Below are 18,831 nucleotides of genomic sequence, written 5' to 3'. Positions count from 1 at the left end.
ATGCTGGCGGCCATCTTGGATGATGGATGGGACACAAAGAAACAACACATGGTCAGCACGGCATAAGGAACATTCATGCAATATTTGGTTTCATTCCATTCAGTTGTTCTCTAAAAGAAGTCATTTGTATGCATTTCCCATAGGGTCCTATGTTAAACTAAGTCCCCCGCTGGCGTCCATCTTGGATAATGGATCGGCTACAAAGTAACAACACTTGGTCAGCACAACATTAGGAACATTCATGCCATGTTTGATTTCATTCCATTCAGTGGTTCTCTAAAAGAAGTCAACTAAGTCCCCCGCTGGCGGCCATCTTGGATGATGGATTGGCTACAAAGTAACAACACTTGGTCAGCACTCCATAAGGAACATTCATGCTATGTTTGGTTTCATTCCATTCAGTGGTTTTCTAAAAGAAGTCATTGTATGCATTTCCCGTAGGGTTCTATGTTAAACCATGTCTCCCCACTGGCGGCCATCTTGGATGATGGATTGGCGACAAAATAACAACACTTGATCAACACCTCATATGGAACATTAATGCTTTTATTGGTTTCATTCCATTTAGTGGTTCTCTAAAAGAAATTAAGTCATTTGTATGCATTTACCATAGGGTCCTATTTTAAACTAAGTCCCCCACTGGCGGCCATCTTGGATGATGGATCAGCTACAAATAACAATACCTGGTCAGCACCTCATAAGGAACATTCATGCAATGTTTAGTTTTATTCCATTCAGTGGTTCTCTAAAAGAAGTCATTTGTATGCATTTCCAATAGGGTCCTATGTTAAACTAAGTCCCTGCTGGCGGCCATCTTGGATAATGGATCGGCTACAAAGTAACAACACTTGGTCAGCACCACATTAGGAACATTCATGCCATGTTTGATTTCATTCCATTCAGTGGTTCTCTAAAAGAAGTCATTTGTATGCATTTCCCATAGGGTCCTATGTTAAACTAAGTCCCATGCTGGCGGCCATCTTGGATGATGGATGGGACACAAAGAAACAACACATGGTCAGCACGGCATAAGGAACATTCATGCAATATTTGGTTTCATTCCATTCAGTTGTTCTCTAAAAGAAGTCATTTGTATGCATTTCCCATAGGGTCCTATGTTAAACTAAGTCCCCCGCTGGCGTCCATCTTGGATAATGGATCGGCTACAAAGTAACAACACTTGGTCAGCACAACATTAGGAACATTCATGCCATGTTTGATTTCATTCCATTCAGTGGTTCTCTAAAAGAAGTCAACTAAGTCCCCCGCTGGCGGCCATCTTGGATGATGGATTGGCTACAAAGTAACAACACTTGGTCAGCACTCCATAAGGAACATTCATGCTATGTTTGGTTTCATTCCATTCAGTGGTTTTCTAAAAGAAGTCATTGTATGCATTTCCTGTAGGGTTCTATGTTAAACCATGTCTCCCCACTGGCGGCCATCTTGGATGATGGATTGGCGACAAAATAACAACACTTGATCAACACCTCATATGGAACATTAATGCTTTTATTGGTTTCATTCCATTTAGTGGTTCTCTAAAAGAAGTCATTTGTATGCAATTACCATAGGGTCCTATTTTAAACTAAGTCCCCCACTGGCGGCCATCTTGGATGATGGATCAGCTACAAATAACAATACCTGGTCAGCACCTCATAAGGAACATTCATGCAATGTTTAGTTTTATTCCATTCAGTGGTTCTCTAAAAGAAGTCATTTGTATGCATTTCCAATAGGGTCCTATTTTAAACTAAGTCCCTGCTGGCGGCCATCTTGGATAATGGATCGGCTACAAAGTAACAACACTTGGTCAGCACCACATTAGGAACATTCATGCCATGTTTGATTTCATTCCATTCAGTGGTTCTCTAAAAGAAGTCATTTGTATGCATTTCCCATAGGGTCCTATGTTAAACTAAGTCCCATGCTGGCGGCCATCTTGGATGATGGATGGGACACAAAGAAACAACACATGGTCAGCACGGCATAAGGAACATTCATGCAATATTTGGTTTCATTCCATTCAGTTGTTCTCTAAAAGAAGTCATTTGTATGCATTTCCCATAGGGTCCTATGTTAAACTAAGTCCCCCGCTGGCGTCCATCTTGGATAATGGATCGGCTACAAAGTAACAACACTTGGTCAGCACAACATTAGGAACATTCATGCCATGTTTGATTTCATTCCATTCAGTGGTTCTCTAAAAGAAGTCAACTAAGTCCCCCGCTGGCGGCCATCTTGGATGATGGATTGGCTACAAAGTAACAACACTTGGTCAGCACTCCATAAGGAACATTCATGCTATGTTTGGTTTCATTCCATTCAGTGGTTTTCTAAAAGAAGTCATTGTATGCATTTCCTGTAGGGTTCTATGTTAAACCATGTCTCCCCACTGGCGGCCATCTTGGATGATGGATTGGCGACAAAATAACAACACTTGATCAACACCTCATATGGAACATTAATGCTTTTATTGGTTTCATTCCATTTAGTGGTTCTCTAAAAGAAGTCATTTGTATGCATTTACCATAGGGTCCTATTTTAAACTAAGTCCCCCACTGGCGGCCATCTTGGATGATGGATCAGCTACAAATAACAATACCTGGTCAGCACCTCATAAGGAACATTCATGCAATGTTTAGTTTTATTCCATTCAGTGGTTCTCTAAAAGAAGTCATTTGTATGCATTTCCAATAGGGTCCTATGTTAAACTAAGTCCCTGCTGGCGGCCATCTTGGATAATGGATCGGCTACAAAGTAACAACACTTGGTCAGCACCACATTAGGAACATTCATGCCATGTTTGATTTCATTCCATTCAGTGGTTCTCTAAAAGAAGTCATTTGTATGCATTTCCCATAGGGTCCTATGTTAAACTAAGTCCCATGCTGGCGGCCATCTTGGATGATGGATGGGCTACAAAGAAACAACACATGGTCAGCACGGCATAAGGAACATTCATGCAATATTTGGTTTCATTCCATTCAGTTGTTCTCTAAAAGAAGTCATTTGTATGCATTTCCCATAGGGTCCTATGTTAAACTAAGTCCCCCGCTGGCGTCCATCTTGGATAATGGATCGGCTACAAAGTAACAACACTTGGTCAGCACAACATTAGGAACATTCATGCCATGTTTGATTTCATTCCATTCAGTGGTTCTCTAAAAGAAGTCAACTAAGTCCCCCGCTGGTGGCCATCTTGGATGATGGATTGGCTACAAAGTAACAACACTTGGTCAGCACTCCATAAGGAACATTCATGCTATGTTTGGTTTCATTCCATTTAGTGGTTCTCTAGAAGAAGTCATTTGTATGCATTTCCCATAGGGTCCTATGTTAAACTAAGTCCCCCGCTGGCGGCCATCTTGGATGATGGATCGGCTACAAAGTAACAACACTTGGTCATCACTCCATAAGGAACATTCATGCTATGTTTGGTTTCATTCCATTTAGTGGTTCTCTAGAAGAAGTCATTTGTATGCATTTCCCATAGGGTCCTATGTTAAACTAAGTTCCTGGCTGGCGGCCATCTTGGATGATGGATCGGCAACAAAGTAACAACACTTGGTCAGCACCTCATAAGGAACATTCATGCCATGTTTGGTTTCATTCAATTCAGTGGTTCTCTAAAAGAAGTCATTTGTATGCATTTCCCATAGGGTCCTATGTTAAACTAAGTCCCCTGCTGGCGGCCATCTTGGATGATGGATCGGCTACAAAGTAACAACACTTGGTCAGCACCCCATAAGGAACATTCATGCTATGTTTGGTTTTATTCCATTCAGTGGTTCTCTAAAAGAAGTCATTTGTATGCATTTCCCATAGGGTCCTATGTTAAACTAAGTCCCCGGCTAGCAGCCATCTTGGATGATGGATCGGCAACAAAGTAACAACACTTGGTCAGTACCTCATAAGGAACATTCATGCCATGTTTGGTTTCATTCCATTCAGTGGTTCTCTAAAAGAAGTCATTTGTATGCATTTCCCATAGGGTCCTATGTTAAACTAAGTCCCCCGCTGGCGGCCATCTTAGATGATGGATCGGCTACAAAGTAACAACACTTGGTCAGCACCTCATAAGGAACATTCATGCCATGTTTGGTTCCATTCCATTCAGTGGTTCTCTAGAAGAAGTTCAAAATGTAAATTGTTAACGACGACGACGACGGACGACGACGACGGACGACGGACGCCAAGTGGTGAGAAAAGCTCACTTGGCCCTTCGGGCCACGTGAGCTAAAAACGGACTTTGGCAAAAATGTAGAGGGCTTTTGATACCTTTTCTCCAGACATAAAATCTTTTACAATAAATCATCCTACAAAAGCTTAAAAGCTTGAAATGCCAGCGATTTCGCGGGAGTGTTTTAGTGTTCTCAAAATCTTATATTGATAAAAATGACACTCCTTTAAATAATTGAATGTACATGTACAGGAAGACAAACGATTACCGCACGTTCTAGAGACATGCCACGAACTAAGTATCATCTTCGTTTCATAATTGCGCATGCTTGTCTCTTCACATACAAGTAAACGCAAATTTTCTAACAGGCAAAATATTTCGTAAATGTGCCCGCTCATATCGGAAATAGGACAAGAAAGTATGAAAGATAGTGATCCGTATATTCTCTCGGTTAAATTCTCCAGGATTTACTCCAAACAATGTTGTAAAATGATGCAGTATGTTTTTTCTTTCTTAAATTATTCATCACAAATCTAGACCGCATAACGTAAATTAAACATTTGCTAAGCAAATAAAACAAGCTGACAAAACATTATGTAAGCTATTGTGTACAAAAGCATTGGCGGATCCAGGGGGAGTGGTTCCGGGTGTTGGAACCCCCGTTTTTTTTTTTTTGCCGATCAATGCATTTGAAGTGGGACATATATTTGGAACCCCCCTTTTTTAATATGGCTGGATCCGCCCCCGAAAAGTAAAATTGAAATTTGAAAAAAAAAATCATTTTACATGGTACAGTACCAGATAATCTTCTACACATGAATTTTGAAACAGAAGTCAAAATTAATAATTTACGGTCTTATTATTTCTCTCTTAATTTCATGTTTGGACGGCTTTGTGTATTTCAATCAGGTTAGGGACATACATTGTTAACAGAATGTATAATACACCCGACAGCATTTTCGATGGTACTTTTACCTGTGCACACCTGGGTCAAACAGCTGGGAAGCGATGCATGTACCTGAATTGCGTAATGTCACCAGTTTATTAGCCCGCAGGAAGTCACTAGAATACCCGAATGTGACACTATTACATGACCTCTGGCAATAATTCAAAAGATCGACGGTTTTCATATTAGAAGTACCCGAAATGAATAAAATCTATTACATAAAAAAGATTTTTTTTTTGGCAAGCATTTCGAAAAGTCTAAAGCCGCTACAGATAAGAATATATTAATGCTTTTACAACTTCCAAATTAGTGTCCGCCCCACTAGATGTATTCCTATCTTTTATCTTGTTATCATGAATTTAGAAAGAAAAAATACTCCTACTACGATTGACCATAAATCATTACAAACTTCACTAGCCTAGCTGTCGACATTTTATATCCCGAAACTGCTCAGCCTTAACTTGTAGGACTACGCAACTGCGTTGACCTAGTAGACAGTTATAAAGCATAACAAGGGGGCGGTAAGATCTATTAAGTTTCCACACAAATCGGGGAAGACATATGCTCCCATCTACCTATCACCTCTTCAACCTTTTATATGGCACAATATGGAAAGGAAGGGGGGGGGGGGGGGGGGGGGGGGTAAACAGCATCTGTAATTATACTACATGTAAATAAATAAAGTCTTATTTTTAAACCATTATTATATTAAACAAATGACCCTTTAAATGTTTTACGTAATTTTTTATGTATACTAGGTTTTTTTGCACCTTACAAATATATACTTCATTGAACTTGTGAATTTACGACAGAAAGTCACAGAACAAAACGCCATAATTCAGTTTCGAGTTTATTTTTCTTTAAACGAGAAAACGTAAATTAATTAATTCTTTTTTGGTTTGTTCTTGAAATATTATTTTTAAACCAAGTTTTAAACAGAATTTATTAAATAAATATCAATGACATCAAATAATTGTTATAAAATCAAAATGCCAAAGTGGCTATAGGTACCTTAAATGGCTTCATTGTCCCTAGAAATATATGGTGTCTTCCTCCTATTCCCACTTTTTAAAAATACTATTCCTTCTATTCCCACTTGCAAATAACAATAGATGTTTTGATAAATAATTTGTTTTTATAACAATCAGGGTTAATTAGAATTTCACCTAAGATTTACCTGTATTTTTTTTAAAGCATAACATATTTGGTACACTGTTTAGGCATAATACCTTGTTAATTTGTAATATGTTTCTTTTTTCATCAAATAAATACTTAAAAATAGAGAAAGATTTTGATAAATAGTCTAGATGGGAGTTAGATTTATTTTTAAACTTTTGAATTTGTACTTAAAAATAAAGTAAAAATATGATAAATAGATTGGAGTCAGATTTATTTTTAAATTTTTGAATTTGTAACTTTAAAAAATTGTCTGCTTTGCTAATAAATTATGATATTATAAATAATATTATAACCAAGTATAATCTTATATATATATATATATTATCTTTATTCTCACAAACCAAATTACAGAAAGGTATAGAGATAATTATGCATATTTCAATACAATTTCATAAATAAATAATGTACGAAAGTAGATAGAGGCATTCACAATTGTTCACCCAGAAAAGTTCAATTTGTTATTGATCTCCTTAATAAGTTTACAAAATTCGTTCAGTTGTGTACATTTTTGGAAATTCAATAAGTCATAAAACTTCAATGTGTTTGTTCTATTTCTATTGTAAAATGCAATACATTGTTTTCTACAATTATCGAAAGCTGAACTAAAAATGTAATGGTATTCATCACAAATGGCATCTGAATAACACAATACACATTTTCTGTTTTCTCTTTTCTATGTTTTGCCATCTTCCAGTTTCTATTGGAGATTTCATGTTCAAAGTTCAAAATCTAAGAAATAAGGATATCTGCCGGTCATCCAAAATAAATATTTCTCAAACTCCAAAGTAACTTTAAATAAACGATAATCAACTGTGATAGGTTTGGTTAAACAGACTGGAAATCAGAAATATCATATAAATGATCCTTAGCAAAAAGAGGTTACAGATGCATTAATTCAGCTTATTGCCAGTGATTTTAAAATTACTTCTGTTTGCTACAGTTGAAAGCCAAAACTTTAGGAACTTTGTTGAAAAACTTGACACATTTTTCTGTTTTATCTTTCTATGTTTTGCCATCTTACAGTTTCTATTGGAGATTTTATGTTCAAAGTTCAAAATCTAAGAAATAAGGATATCTGCCGGTCATCCAAAATAAATATTTCTCAGACTCCAAAGTAACTTTAAATAAACGATAATTTAATGCTTTTGGTGATTCCTGTTGGCTTAAAATGTGAAATAAAAGTATACTTTAAAATATAATTACTTGGACCAATAATCAAAGATATAAAATAATGGGTGAAAACTTAACTTTACTTCATTTTTTTATTTTGTTTTAAAAAAAACAGAGTTCATACAGATGCAAAAATAACTTATTACCTGTTCTAATAAAAAAAACACTGGTCAATTAACAGTTGATTAAAAAATGTTTGTACAGTATAATCCTTTGTTTGCACAAGTTTTCCTTCTATTCCCACATGAAATTTTACCTTTTCTTACCAGATTTATAAAAAGTGGGAATAGAGGGAATGAACCGAAATATATATCCTTTGCATGATTGAAATCAAATATCTTTTTATTTTTAAGGCTTGTAAACATGTTCATAAACTTAAAATGTAATAAATGTAATAAATAATGTAATATTTGAAGATGTTTTTCCTATATATATTCAACATTTTTTTGTCTGTGACTTTTCATCCGTGTACTAAACTTCTACTTGTAAACAACAAAATCTGTTACTAATGCATGAATGCAGAAATACTGAACTATATTAATCAAACAATTTCCTTTCAACCAGGCTTGGAACGAAATAGCAATAAAAACATTCATGAGAAAAAAATCATAATTACTATCAAATTTCAATCGAAACAAGATGCTTCAAAATGGTCTGCATACACTTTCTTGAACTTGTTGTGAGTTGGTTGGTGTTATGTTGAGGTTAATCATCCACGTCTGGTACAACTCTTTTTTTTTGAAGGATCTTGGAAAGTGTAAGCTTATGCCATGTGAACTTCGATTGAACATCCGTACGCTTGACAAGTCATTTTGATACTGAATATACGATATGCCATGCTTGTTTTTTGGCTTTGTGGTTTTCAGATATTTTATTCAAATATACTCATCACGTGACAATTTGTATCGGAGATGCCGTCAAAATGGCAATAAGTCGAACAGTGATAGTGGGATTTTAATTATTATTTTAATCACTCATCTAGAAGAATTGAACAATAATTTTAATGAATATATGATTATTTATATCAAATAAACATAATATACAATTTTCATTTTTTTGCGAAGTTTCCCTTTAAGATATAAGATTATGATATGTTACCTGCATGATAACTCTCTCCATGGGATACTGGTGTTTGGATATAAGATTATGATATGTTACCTGCATAAGACTTCTCTCCATGGGATATTGGTGTTTTAGATATAAGATTATGATATATTACCTGCATAAGAATTCTCTCCATGGGATATTGGTGTTTTAGATATACGATTATGATATATTACCTGCATAAGAATTCTCTCCATGGGATATTGGTGTTTTAGATATAAGATTATGATATGTTACCTGCATGAGAATTCTTTCCATGGAATACTGGTGTTTGGATATAAGACTAGCTGATGCGTTATTGATTTCTTGCTCTGCAAAATGCTGGATTGGATAAACCTTCAAATATAAAATGATTTACAACCTATGTGTACATATAAGAATATTATGCCACTTAAGCATGCTTTAAAGATTGACATAAAGACAATTTTCAGTCTCTGTTATTTCACACAATTTGTGCTTCTACATATATTAAGTAATTAATTACACACCAAATCACAATGGCATAAGTTCATTTTTTATGATAGCCTCATTGGTTTCTCCATTATTTGGTGATTAGACTTTTACTTAAGAAATAATTCATGGAAGCCATAGATTGTTGGAAATTTACACATGGCCTGGGCTGTGATATTCGAATTTTATCCTGAGCATTAGCGAGGTATAAAATTAGCGAATATCACGGCCCAAGGCCATGTGTAAATTTCCAACAATCTATGGCTTCCAAGAACTATTTTGATTTTAATAGGACAAATATGGTTATAAAAAAACTGAAGCGATGGTAGGAATGCTATGTGTGTTGCTGCTCTTTTTTTACTCCCGGTTCGATAAAGCTCAAACATTCATAAAATCTGTAGCTTGCATGGATTGTTTCGTGAATAACAGCTAGAAAAACAATTGTTTAATTCTTTAAATTCTCAAACCCAACATTTGCCATTTTTAATTTACATGTTTTTCTCGTAAGATACTGTCAAATCCAAAGTTGACATTTCGTAACTAAGGAGCCGCCATGTTGACTTGCTGAAATCGGTAAATATGCAAAAAATGCAATAGAATAGAAAATAAAACAAAACCTACCTTACAAATCAGTTTTAATACAATATTATACGAATTTCGATGGTACACATACCAGAAAACGTTCAACTGTAGCGTTTTCATTTGTATGACGTCATGTTTTGAAATGACGTAAATGTGTCAAAAACATTAAAAGACTTTCGCTGAATTTTATTTTATTTTTATTTTGTTGATTTCTCCAAGCTCTTGTGCATTACTTCTTTGTATTATGCATCCGAATAAGAATAAAAGTTATTTTGTCTTTATTTAACTACAATTTTTAAAACAATAAAATCGGCAAATGGTTTGTAAATAGGTTCCAATACATGTTGATTTACGTGGGAAGTATATTGTAACAGCCATTATTATGTATATCTCTGAGTCTGGGCTAAGTATAGATATATGGAGAATTTTATCACGGTGTTGTTTACAAAGCGATAGAAGCATGTCATATTAGAATAAATGTTTACTCATGCATCTGAGGTCACACCAACCTTCACTAAGAGACAACATGCTTTGTCTATCATTATAAACTTTAACATAGCCAAAGTGTTATGAAGCTGTCAATTTATTGGTTATTTAGCCAAACAATCTCTTGTTAATAAAATAATACAATAATTAATCTATCAACCAATCTTTTTCATGGCAAAAATTTGCACACAAAAAAGAATCATGTAAGACATATCTATTAATTAATAAAAAATATATAATTAACAATGCATTTTATATGCTAAAAGATTGATTCCGTCAAATATGGCTGAAATATCAAAATAGAAATACACAATCAATGAACCAAAGAAGATATCTGTATGAAGGTGAGCATAATGATAGAATAATCAGCATATTCCTTTTACTACAATAATAAAAAGTTACCCTAGGATAAGTTTCTTCAAATGCAGTCTGTCCTTCCACCTTCTTCACAAGTTTGTCAGGTAAACTGGTTCTTTCTACAATGTGGTTGTCATCGTGCTTATGCCTATCAACATTGTAAATTTATTATTATAATGCATGCTGGTATTTATGACATCGCTTGCGCTGAATTTGAATCTGATTTATAATTAGATGTACAGTGAAACCTGTCTAAACCGAATCTTGCATAAATCCAAAACCTGTCAAAACCAAAAATGTTCTCAGGTCCAGTCATATCAAACTAAATGCATTGTGAACCTGATTAAACTGAACATCTGCCAAAACCGAACAAATCTTTAGTCATGATGAGGAACTTGACATGTTCCACTGTACTTGGAATGGTGGACCATGGGATCCATCAAATTAGGAAGTCATTAATACAGTTATAAAGTGTAAAATTTCCCATAAGGAAAGAAAATGGATTTGTTGTAGTATAACAACATATTAAATATAGTTCAAAAATGTTTATTTAAAGTGATTGACAAAAACAGGAAATTAAAAAAAATCCATGAGTATTACTCAAATGCTGTAAATGGTCAACCATCATCATGTTGTGTGAACACATTAATAACATACTTTTATTTCATAAAATTATCTGTTTGTGTAGTTTTACCCTTACCATTTTGTGTAATGTGTGTCCAAAATTAGGGAAACCCCTATTCTGAGAGTTCCTCCAGTGTCCGGTGAATTCGTGCATGCCTTCCCAAAATAGCTTATTTTGAATATAGGAAAGATTTTCTGCTACGAAATATAGCTGAATTTGAACAAAGCACACTGCCAAGGATGCAGAGCAAAAATTATTTCAACCTGATATAAATTTGACTTAAATAAAACAAATTTCATCCGATGATGTAATTTTTTTTAATGGAAATTGGCCAAATATTGTAAATCACGGGATTGCAGTTATTATTAAACTCTTTAACTTATATAAATTTTATTCTCTTTTACCCCTTCGGAATGCCAAAACAATAACAAGAACAATTTCATTTGTGTTACTGTGTTGATATGACGAAATCAGCTAATACACGGTATCACCAGCCGCGTGGACACCTGGGACTCCTCTGTAACTAATCTATTGGTACTTACCATTTAATGGTCAGTTGTATGAAGTATTTGAGTATTCTATGACCTTGACATATTTTACAAATAACATTGCCTTTACTGTGACAGGTCAAACAACTGTAAATCAAATATTGTTTCTTTATAAAGAATCAAAAACAACAAAAAAGATCAAAGGAATTGTATTGTAATTTACATATGCAAGGTTTTTCATTTTACTGAAAATGTTAACAAAAACCATATACAATTGTTAATTTTTATATAAATTATGGAATACTTTTGTCACCGAAGAAGGCCATTTGTTGAGCCGAAATATTTGCAATTATTGTAAAATTTATATCATCTGTTCAGTTTTTCCATCTTTGTGCAATGATATTCAACACTTTTTAGTGTTTTGTTTTCCATCTATTTATCGGTATTGTTACACAATCTTTCAGACTCATATATATATATATATATATATAAAAAATAAAGGGATTCAGGGGCTTGTGTTACATTCATAAAGCAATTGTCTTGGAAGAAATGGAAAAATATGCAAAGAGTAGCCAACTAAAAATTAAACTTATTTTGTAAATTATGAAATTGTCCAGATTTGAATTTTTCTTCTATATCACTTTATACAACAGAATACAAACTTACTCTCTTTTACCTGTACCATTACAAAATGGACATGCTTCTTCATCATCCATTCTTTTCCCAGATCCAGAACAACTTGTACATCTATTCTGAAATTAAATAGGATAAATATATTTGACTAGAAATCAAGGCAATTTCACTATCTGTACAAATCTATATTCATAAGGAAAACTAATAGACTTAAAATAAGAATGTGTCCTTAATACACAGATGCCCCACTAGCAATATCATTTTCTATGTTCAGGGGACAATGAAAAGGGCATCAAAACTCTTAACTTAGAATTAAAATTAGAAAGATCATATCATAGGGAACATGTGTACTAAGTTTCAAGTTTTTTGGACTTCAACTTCATAAAATACTACCTTGACCAAAAAATTTAACCAAAAAAATTAACATGAAGCTGGACAGACAGACAAACAAACAGGGGATGAACAGAAAAACATGGCACAGACCTATAATTATTATGCCTCAAAGTGGGCAAGTGATTTGAGCCATAAGTAGACTTTCTACATTTATTGTGTCCTAATGCTTACCCATACCTGTCAACCTGTGACGATGAAAATGCAGGTCATGACCTGCATTGAAGAATCAAATCTCAGGTCATAACGCGTACAAACTTTTTCAGCTGAATTTCAGTATTCATGGTACATTTTCTTATAATGTATATCAAAGATACCAAAACATCAATGCATGTTCACTTGGTTAAGTCATTTTAAATCTTATTTATTATTATTTCATTGCATAAGCCTTACCTGCCCTCTACCATGGCAGTGCCAACATCTTATAAAACCAACTGCAAAACAATTGTGGCAAGGCTAAAATAAAAAATAGAGAACATTTGTGAATCATGCCTCAACTATTAATGACTTGATTTCATAGAGTGATGAGTTTTGATTTGTTTATCATATATGTATTGCACCTGAAACGGTAAATGGATTTCAGTACAGAAATATTATCCTCAATGATTTGATTGATGTCAGCCTCTGTTCAATATTCTTGCATTATTATTCTGGAATTTCTGTTGTAACAACCTACTTTGTTTCTGACATTGTTCAATTGATTTAATGCAAAAACAGACAGTCAAATTCACTTTTAAATCCTTCATCTTATTTTTTAGTCAAATCTGATTTTGAAGACCAATTATGTCTATGCTATCTATGCTATCTTTCAACCTAAAAATCTTGACACATATTCATGATGCTATCTATTTCTGTCAAAACTTTATAGTGCGTCTTTCTATGTTGTGATGTTACACTATTGCTTCGGGTAAGGGTGAAGGTTGGTACCTATTAAAACATTTAAAACCACTGCATTTGTTTGCACCTGTTTTAAGACAAGAACCTGATGTTCAGTAGTTGTCGTTTATTAATTTGGGTCATAAGTGTTTCTCGTTTCTCCTTTTTTATATAGATTAGACAATTGGTTTTCCTGTATGAATGGTTTTTCACAAGACATATTTTGGGGCCCTATATAGCTTAATTTTCAGTGTGAGCCAAGGCTCTGTGTTGAAGAACGTACTTAGACGTATAATGGTTTTTCTTTTATAAATTGTGAAAAACATACCACATCTTCTTATATCTATTTACATGATTTTGTAATTTCTCTTCTATCAAAGCAACATGTGTGTCCTCATCCCATTACTTACCTTAGTTGTAGCTGTATGTGGAACTTCTGATTCTCTCTTTTCATCTTTAAACAATTTTTTACACTGAGCAGGAATATCCCATGGTCCAGGGGCTGGTCCGTTCTCTGGTCCATCTAATGGTCCTCCTGAATAGTCAAAATAACTCTTTATACTAAATAAGCAGGTACACTCCTTGGAACAGGGCTAATCTATTATCTGGTCCAGCAAATGGTCCTCCTAAACATTACACTGAGCAAATATATAGCAGGGCCAAAGGTCTATATAAGCTAAAAATTCATAGAAATCAATCCTTCACATGAATTTTCTTCTCCATTTTCAATTTTTAGTAATGAATTTTGTGTTTTTTAAAGGGTAAAGTGTAATCTATAATAATTCTTTAAGATGATATTAAATGTATCCTTAAAACAAATTTTGGTAACAAAACTGTTATCACAGAGATATGTCTCGCCTTTTTGTAATTTTGATTATGCAAATGTTGAAATCAAAATAGCAATACTTTAACATCTCACACAAGTTATGAAAATATTCAAAGTCAATGAACCATGACTGAGTTACATGGCTAAACAATCTCCATGTAAATGAGATGTGCCAATGCTTATACAACTGCATACCAAATACCACCATGACCATTGACTTATTATAAGTCGTTCCCAAATCTAAATACAAACATTAACTTAAGTAAACTATAGAAAAGTTTCAAAGTCAATAAGAGGAGGTGGGGCTATATAATTTCCATGGAAAGGATACTTGCAAATGATAATAAATTTGCATACCAAATATCATTTTGACTTAACATATTATTTAGCAGTTCATCTTAAACTGATCTAATCACAAACTAATACATGTAAACTAAGATAAGTTTCCAAGTCATTAGACTGTGACTGAGGGGTGAGGCCAAATATTCTCCATGGAAATGAGATGTGCCAATGCTTATACAACTGAATACCAATTAACATTGACCTACCACTAATGGTTTCCCTTGAACTGACCTAATCACAAACTAATACATGATAACTCAGTAAAATTTTCAGTCAAAAGACCATGACTTAGGGGGGTGGAGCCAAATTATCTCCATGGAAATGAGATATGCCAATGCATACACAACTACATACCAAATATCATTGACCTACCACTTGTGGTTCCCCATAAACTGACCTAATCACAAACTAATACATGTAAAATAAGCAAAAGTTTTGAAGTCAAGACCATGACTGAGGGGGCAGGGCCAAATAATCTCCATGGAAATGAGATGTACTAATGCTTATACAATAAGTGAATACCAAATATGATTGACCTACCACTCGTGGTTCACCATAAACTAGACCTAATCACAAACTAATACATTGTTGACGCCGCTGCCGCCAACGACACCAGAAACAGCTTACCTATATCTCGCTTTTGACTCCGTCAAGGTGAGACAAAAAGGGTCTTTTACATTATTTTTATATCTATATAATTTTTTTGTCAAATTGTCTTTTATTTTTGATGACAGAGACAATGGACTCAACTTTTAAAATTACCTCATAAAGATGATGCAGGCCATGTTTGGTTTAATTGGCCCAGTGATTGTAGTGTTATACTGTGGATTCATTTATTTTCGTGGGTATCAATTTTCGTGGATTGCTGAAAACTTGCATATTCGTGGATATTTGATTTCGTGGTTTTGCAAATCTCTGTATATAAAGCCTATTGGAAATATGTTATTCGTTGAACATTTGAATTCGTGGTTTACCTTTACCCACGAAACCCACGAAAATTGGTATCCAACAAATAATAATGAATCCACAGTACATGTAGATCTCTTTTTAAGATTGAGAACAGGCTCTCAGTGACAACAAAAGTACACACTAGCTCTTTGGTTGTAGAGCATTAGGAAAACAATCCTTATATTCATAATAACATGTTTGAATTAACCCCTTGCTGTCTGTATCTTATTCTTAAAACTCACTTACCCGTGTATGGTACAAAAGTCCACTCTGTTGATCTGGCTTCTGTGTATGTGTCTAATTCGTACTGTAAAAATGTAAATCTCATAAGCATCTACAGAGGTTTAAAGATACTGATATCACTTTCACTAGGTGTGTATATATACAATATTAGGTCAATGTCAGAAAAATATAAATTTTTTGTATGAGGTTGAGGACTTGGTAAGGGTGAGGTTTTACCGCACCATTCACCAGTTTTGTGCTGAGTACAAAAAAGTTTAAACATTGACCTAACATTGTTTTAATACTGCAACCTAAATAAATACATTGATAGCTATTTAAATGTAAAACTCATTTCAAACTTATTATCACCCCTTAATGAACCCCTGATTGTAGGATAAAGTGTTCCATGATGAAATTGACATTGCACAAAACATAGCTGTGTTACTATATTTAGGAAACACAACTAGTTGCAGTATAAATATATTCTATGTCAACACCTTATGTTTGTGGAAAACATTGTGGCCACAAGTTAATAGACAACTTTCGAGTTCGATGCATTTCCGTCAAAAACTCTGGTTTTAGTGAACGTCATTTGTGCGTTTAGGGGCGTCGTCACTTCCATTCCAATGTTGAGCGAGTGGTTGCAAAACTATAATTCTATATTGTACGAATTATACGACAAATTGAATTCTCAAAATTGACAATCAGCATTGATGTCATTAGGGAATTGTCATTAAGTACCTACAGAACAACCATTATTTCTAGTTTATCCTGCACAATGACGATCACCAAGACGCTTGATGAACGTAAATAGTGCAGGGATACAGGCGACCCCCTCTATCTGGTAAATGACGTCATAAAGGCACGTATAATTGACGAGTTTTTTCCGATGACGGATGAACTCGAAAGTGGTCTATTGTTTTCTGTTTAGTATTAAATTTATATTAAGATCCATTTTGTTACATCTTGTGATCAATTTTATTTGGCAATGGCCAATGGCAGTCAGCAGGGTTAAAGAACATCAGTTGTTCGACCTGTTAATCAAATGCATTTTGTTTAAATATACTTTTTCACTTTTTTGGTCTTTTGGAAAATGTTGTTTGTGCTGTATTTAGACCCTTCTACAACGAAATTTGTTTTACATGCACACGTATAAAAATTGCTGTTTTTATCCAACGCAATCATAGGTTTGAATGTAGTTTTCAATTTAGACTTGTTTATTTCTATGTCATACACAGTCACCGACCTGGTATCACTTTTCCTCCTGAATATTTAAATAGAACGTGTCGAAGTTGTAATAAATTATTCATACGACCTATTCAACCTGTTCTTGTTTCCAATGTATACAACGACTCAAACTTATTTCTGATACAATTTTTAGAAGAAAAAAATATTTCACTTAAATCATTATGTTTTATGCTTATTGTTGATATTTTAGTTCATCTCAAACAATTCCTTCACCATCGATTAAGGGTTTCATCAGGAAATGTACATTTCATTGTGTTGTATATTTCTCCGCCTGCATGATATGAGGCCTTTTTATTAAAGGGGGAGTTTCCCAATATTTAAATCAAATAATAAAATTAACACATTAAACAACAATTGAAATGTTTTTTTTAGATTGCATTATATAGACAATAATAGTGCATTGACTTGACATATCAACGATATAAGGATTCGACACGAAACGGGGAAAATGCTCGGCATAGCCTCGCTTTCACCTTTTCTAAGCCTCATCCTTATACCGTTGATATGTCAAGTCAATGCTCTATTATTGTCTATATACTTATTTATAGGGTTGTAAAATTTGTGTAAACTTATTTTTAATGACAACAACAATTTATCATACTTATCTGAAAAAAGCATTTGTGGCATCCCATCCAGGAATTTCCATTACAACTTTATTTCTCATATTGGTAACATGATTTAGACAAACAGGCTAGTCTTTTAAATATACAGCTTGACTTATTTTTTTCACTCTCAGATTTATTGTGGGAAATAATGTTCGGGCTCATTGCATTTGCGCTAATTTTTACAAAATCCAATCTTTCATTTGCGCCACAGGGTTATATTTCATTTGCAACAAAAGATATAAATTACATTTTCACCATTTCATCTGATTTTTCTATTGTGACATTCTGAAATGAAGTGATCATATGATGTCACATATAAAGAACACAACTTTCTTAAAATCTATCAAAAGGAAGGATAAAAATCATTAGAGAAACAGATTCCACCACTCTTGTATAAAAATATTTCTACACTCTCAACAGTTAAATTTTAATTATTTAAAAGCTCGTCAAATCTCGTGCTTAAAATATTAAAATCTAACTGTCTCCAGTGGAGAAATATTGTTACACACTTGGTGCAGTGATGGAATCTATATACAGTATATATAACCTTACATGAAATGCGTTAGATGACTGTAATTCTGTAAATGTTAATTCTTCTACAGGCTTTTTACCAAAGCAACAGTTCTCTCCAACATACAGTCTCAATGCTTGTCTGGCCTCATCTTCTGATATAACTGATAGACTATTAAAAATAAATAAGAGTTCAAGTTACCATAGCAACAGTTCTCTCCTACATACCATTCTAATGCTTATCTGGCCTCATCTTAAACATGTAAAATAACTGCCAAAAATGATAAAACAAATCCAAGTAACCACAGCAACAGTTTTCTCAAAGTTTATACAAATATCATTCAAGTACCTGTACTGTAAAACTGAATTCCTAACTATTAACTTTAGCAAAAGTGTTTTCACTTTAAACATATGTCTTTTAAGTTTAATTCTTACTGTATATCTCTGATACTGAAGGTAGATATTTTTCATTAGACAAATGGCTCAAACAACATGGGCTAAAAGGGAATAGTTTAGATTGTATAGAGCAATTTGGAGTTATTTTTAAGAATGAATTATGTTGTTTTGACTTGGAATAGACAGTTTGCTGATGATACCTTCTTTATAAACTTTTTTTATGATCCTAGAATAAAGAAATGAACACACAACTTGATAATCATAA

At 33.8% G+C, this 18,831-nt stretch overlaps 1 protein-coding gene across 15 annotated transcripts in view; it reads right to left on the bottom strand.

The window, feature by feature from the left end:
• Positions 1 to 18,831, bottom strand: part of LOC139511307 (protein SSUH2 homolog) — a 39,524-nt gene that overhangs the window by 7,975 nt on the left and 12,718 nt on the right. For all 15 annotated transcript variants that reach the window (XR_011661997.1, XR_011662002.1, XR_011662008.1 and 12 more), the window contains 8 exons: positions 18,213 to 18,342; positions 15,832 to 15,892; positions 13,880 to 14,004; positions 12,987 to 13,049; positions 12,237 to 12,322; positions 11,625 to 11,717; positions 10,503 to 10,605; positions 8,820 to 8,918 (listed from right to left, as the gene is read on the bottom strand). Coding sequence is in view for 8 of the 15 variants with exons in the window: in XM_071297952.1 (XP_071154053.1) it covers positions 8,820 to 8,918; positions 10,503 to 10,605; positions 11,625 to 11,717; positions 12,237 to 12,322; positions 12,987 to 13,049; positions 13,880 to 14,004; positions 15,832 to 15,892; positions 18,213 to 18,342 (760 nt within the window). In the remaining 7 variants the exon portion in view is untranslated. The remainder of the gene's footprint in view (positions 1 to 8,819; positions 8,919 to 10,502; positions 10,606 to 11,624; positions 11,718 to 12,236; positions 12,323 to 12,986; positions 13,050 to 13,879; positions 14,005 to 15,831; positions 15,893 to 18,212; positions 18,343 to 18,831) is intronic.

Source organism: Mytilus edulis, chromosome 1 (assembly GCF_963676685.1).
Source record: "Mytilus edulis chromosome 1, xbMytEdul2.2, whole genome shotgun sequence".
NCBI classification, from domain to species: domain Eukaryota; kingdom Metazoa; phylum Mollusca; class Bivalvia; order Mytilida; family Mytilidae; genus Mytilus; species Mytilus edulis.
Note: the sequence above shows the minus strand (reverse complement) of the source record. Positions and strands in the feature narration are given on the sequence as shown.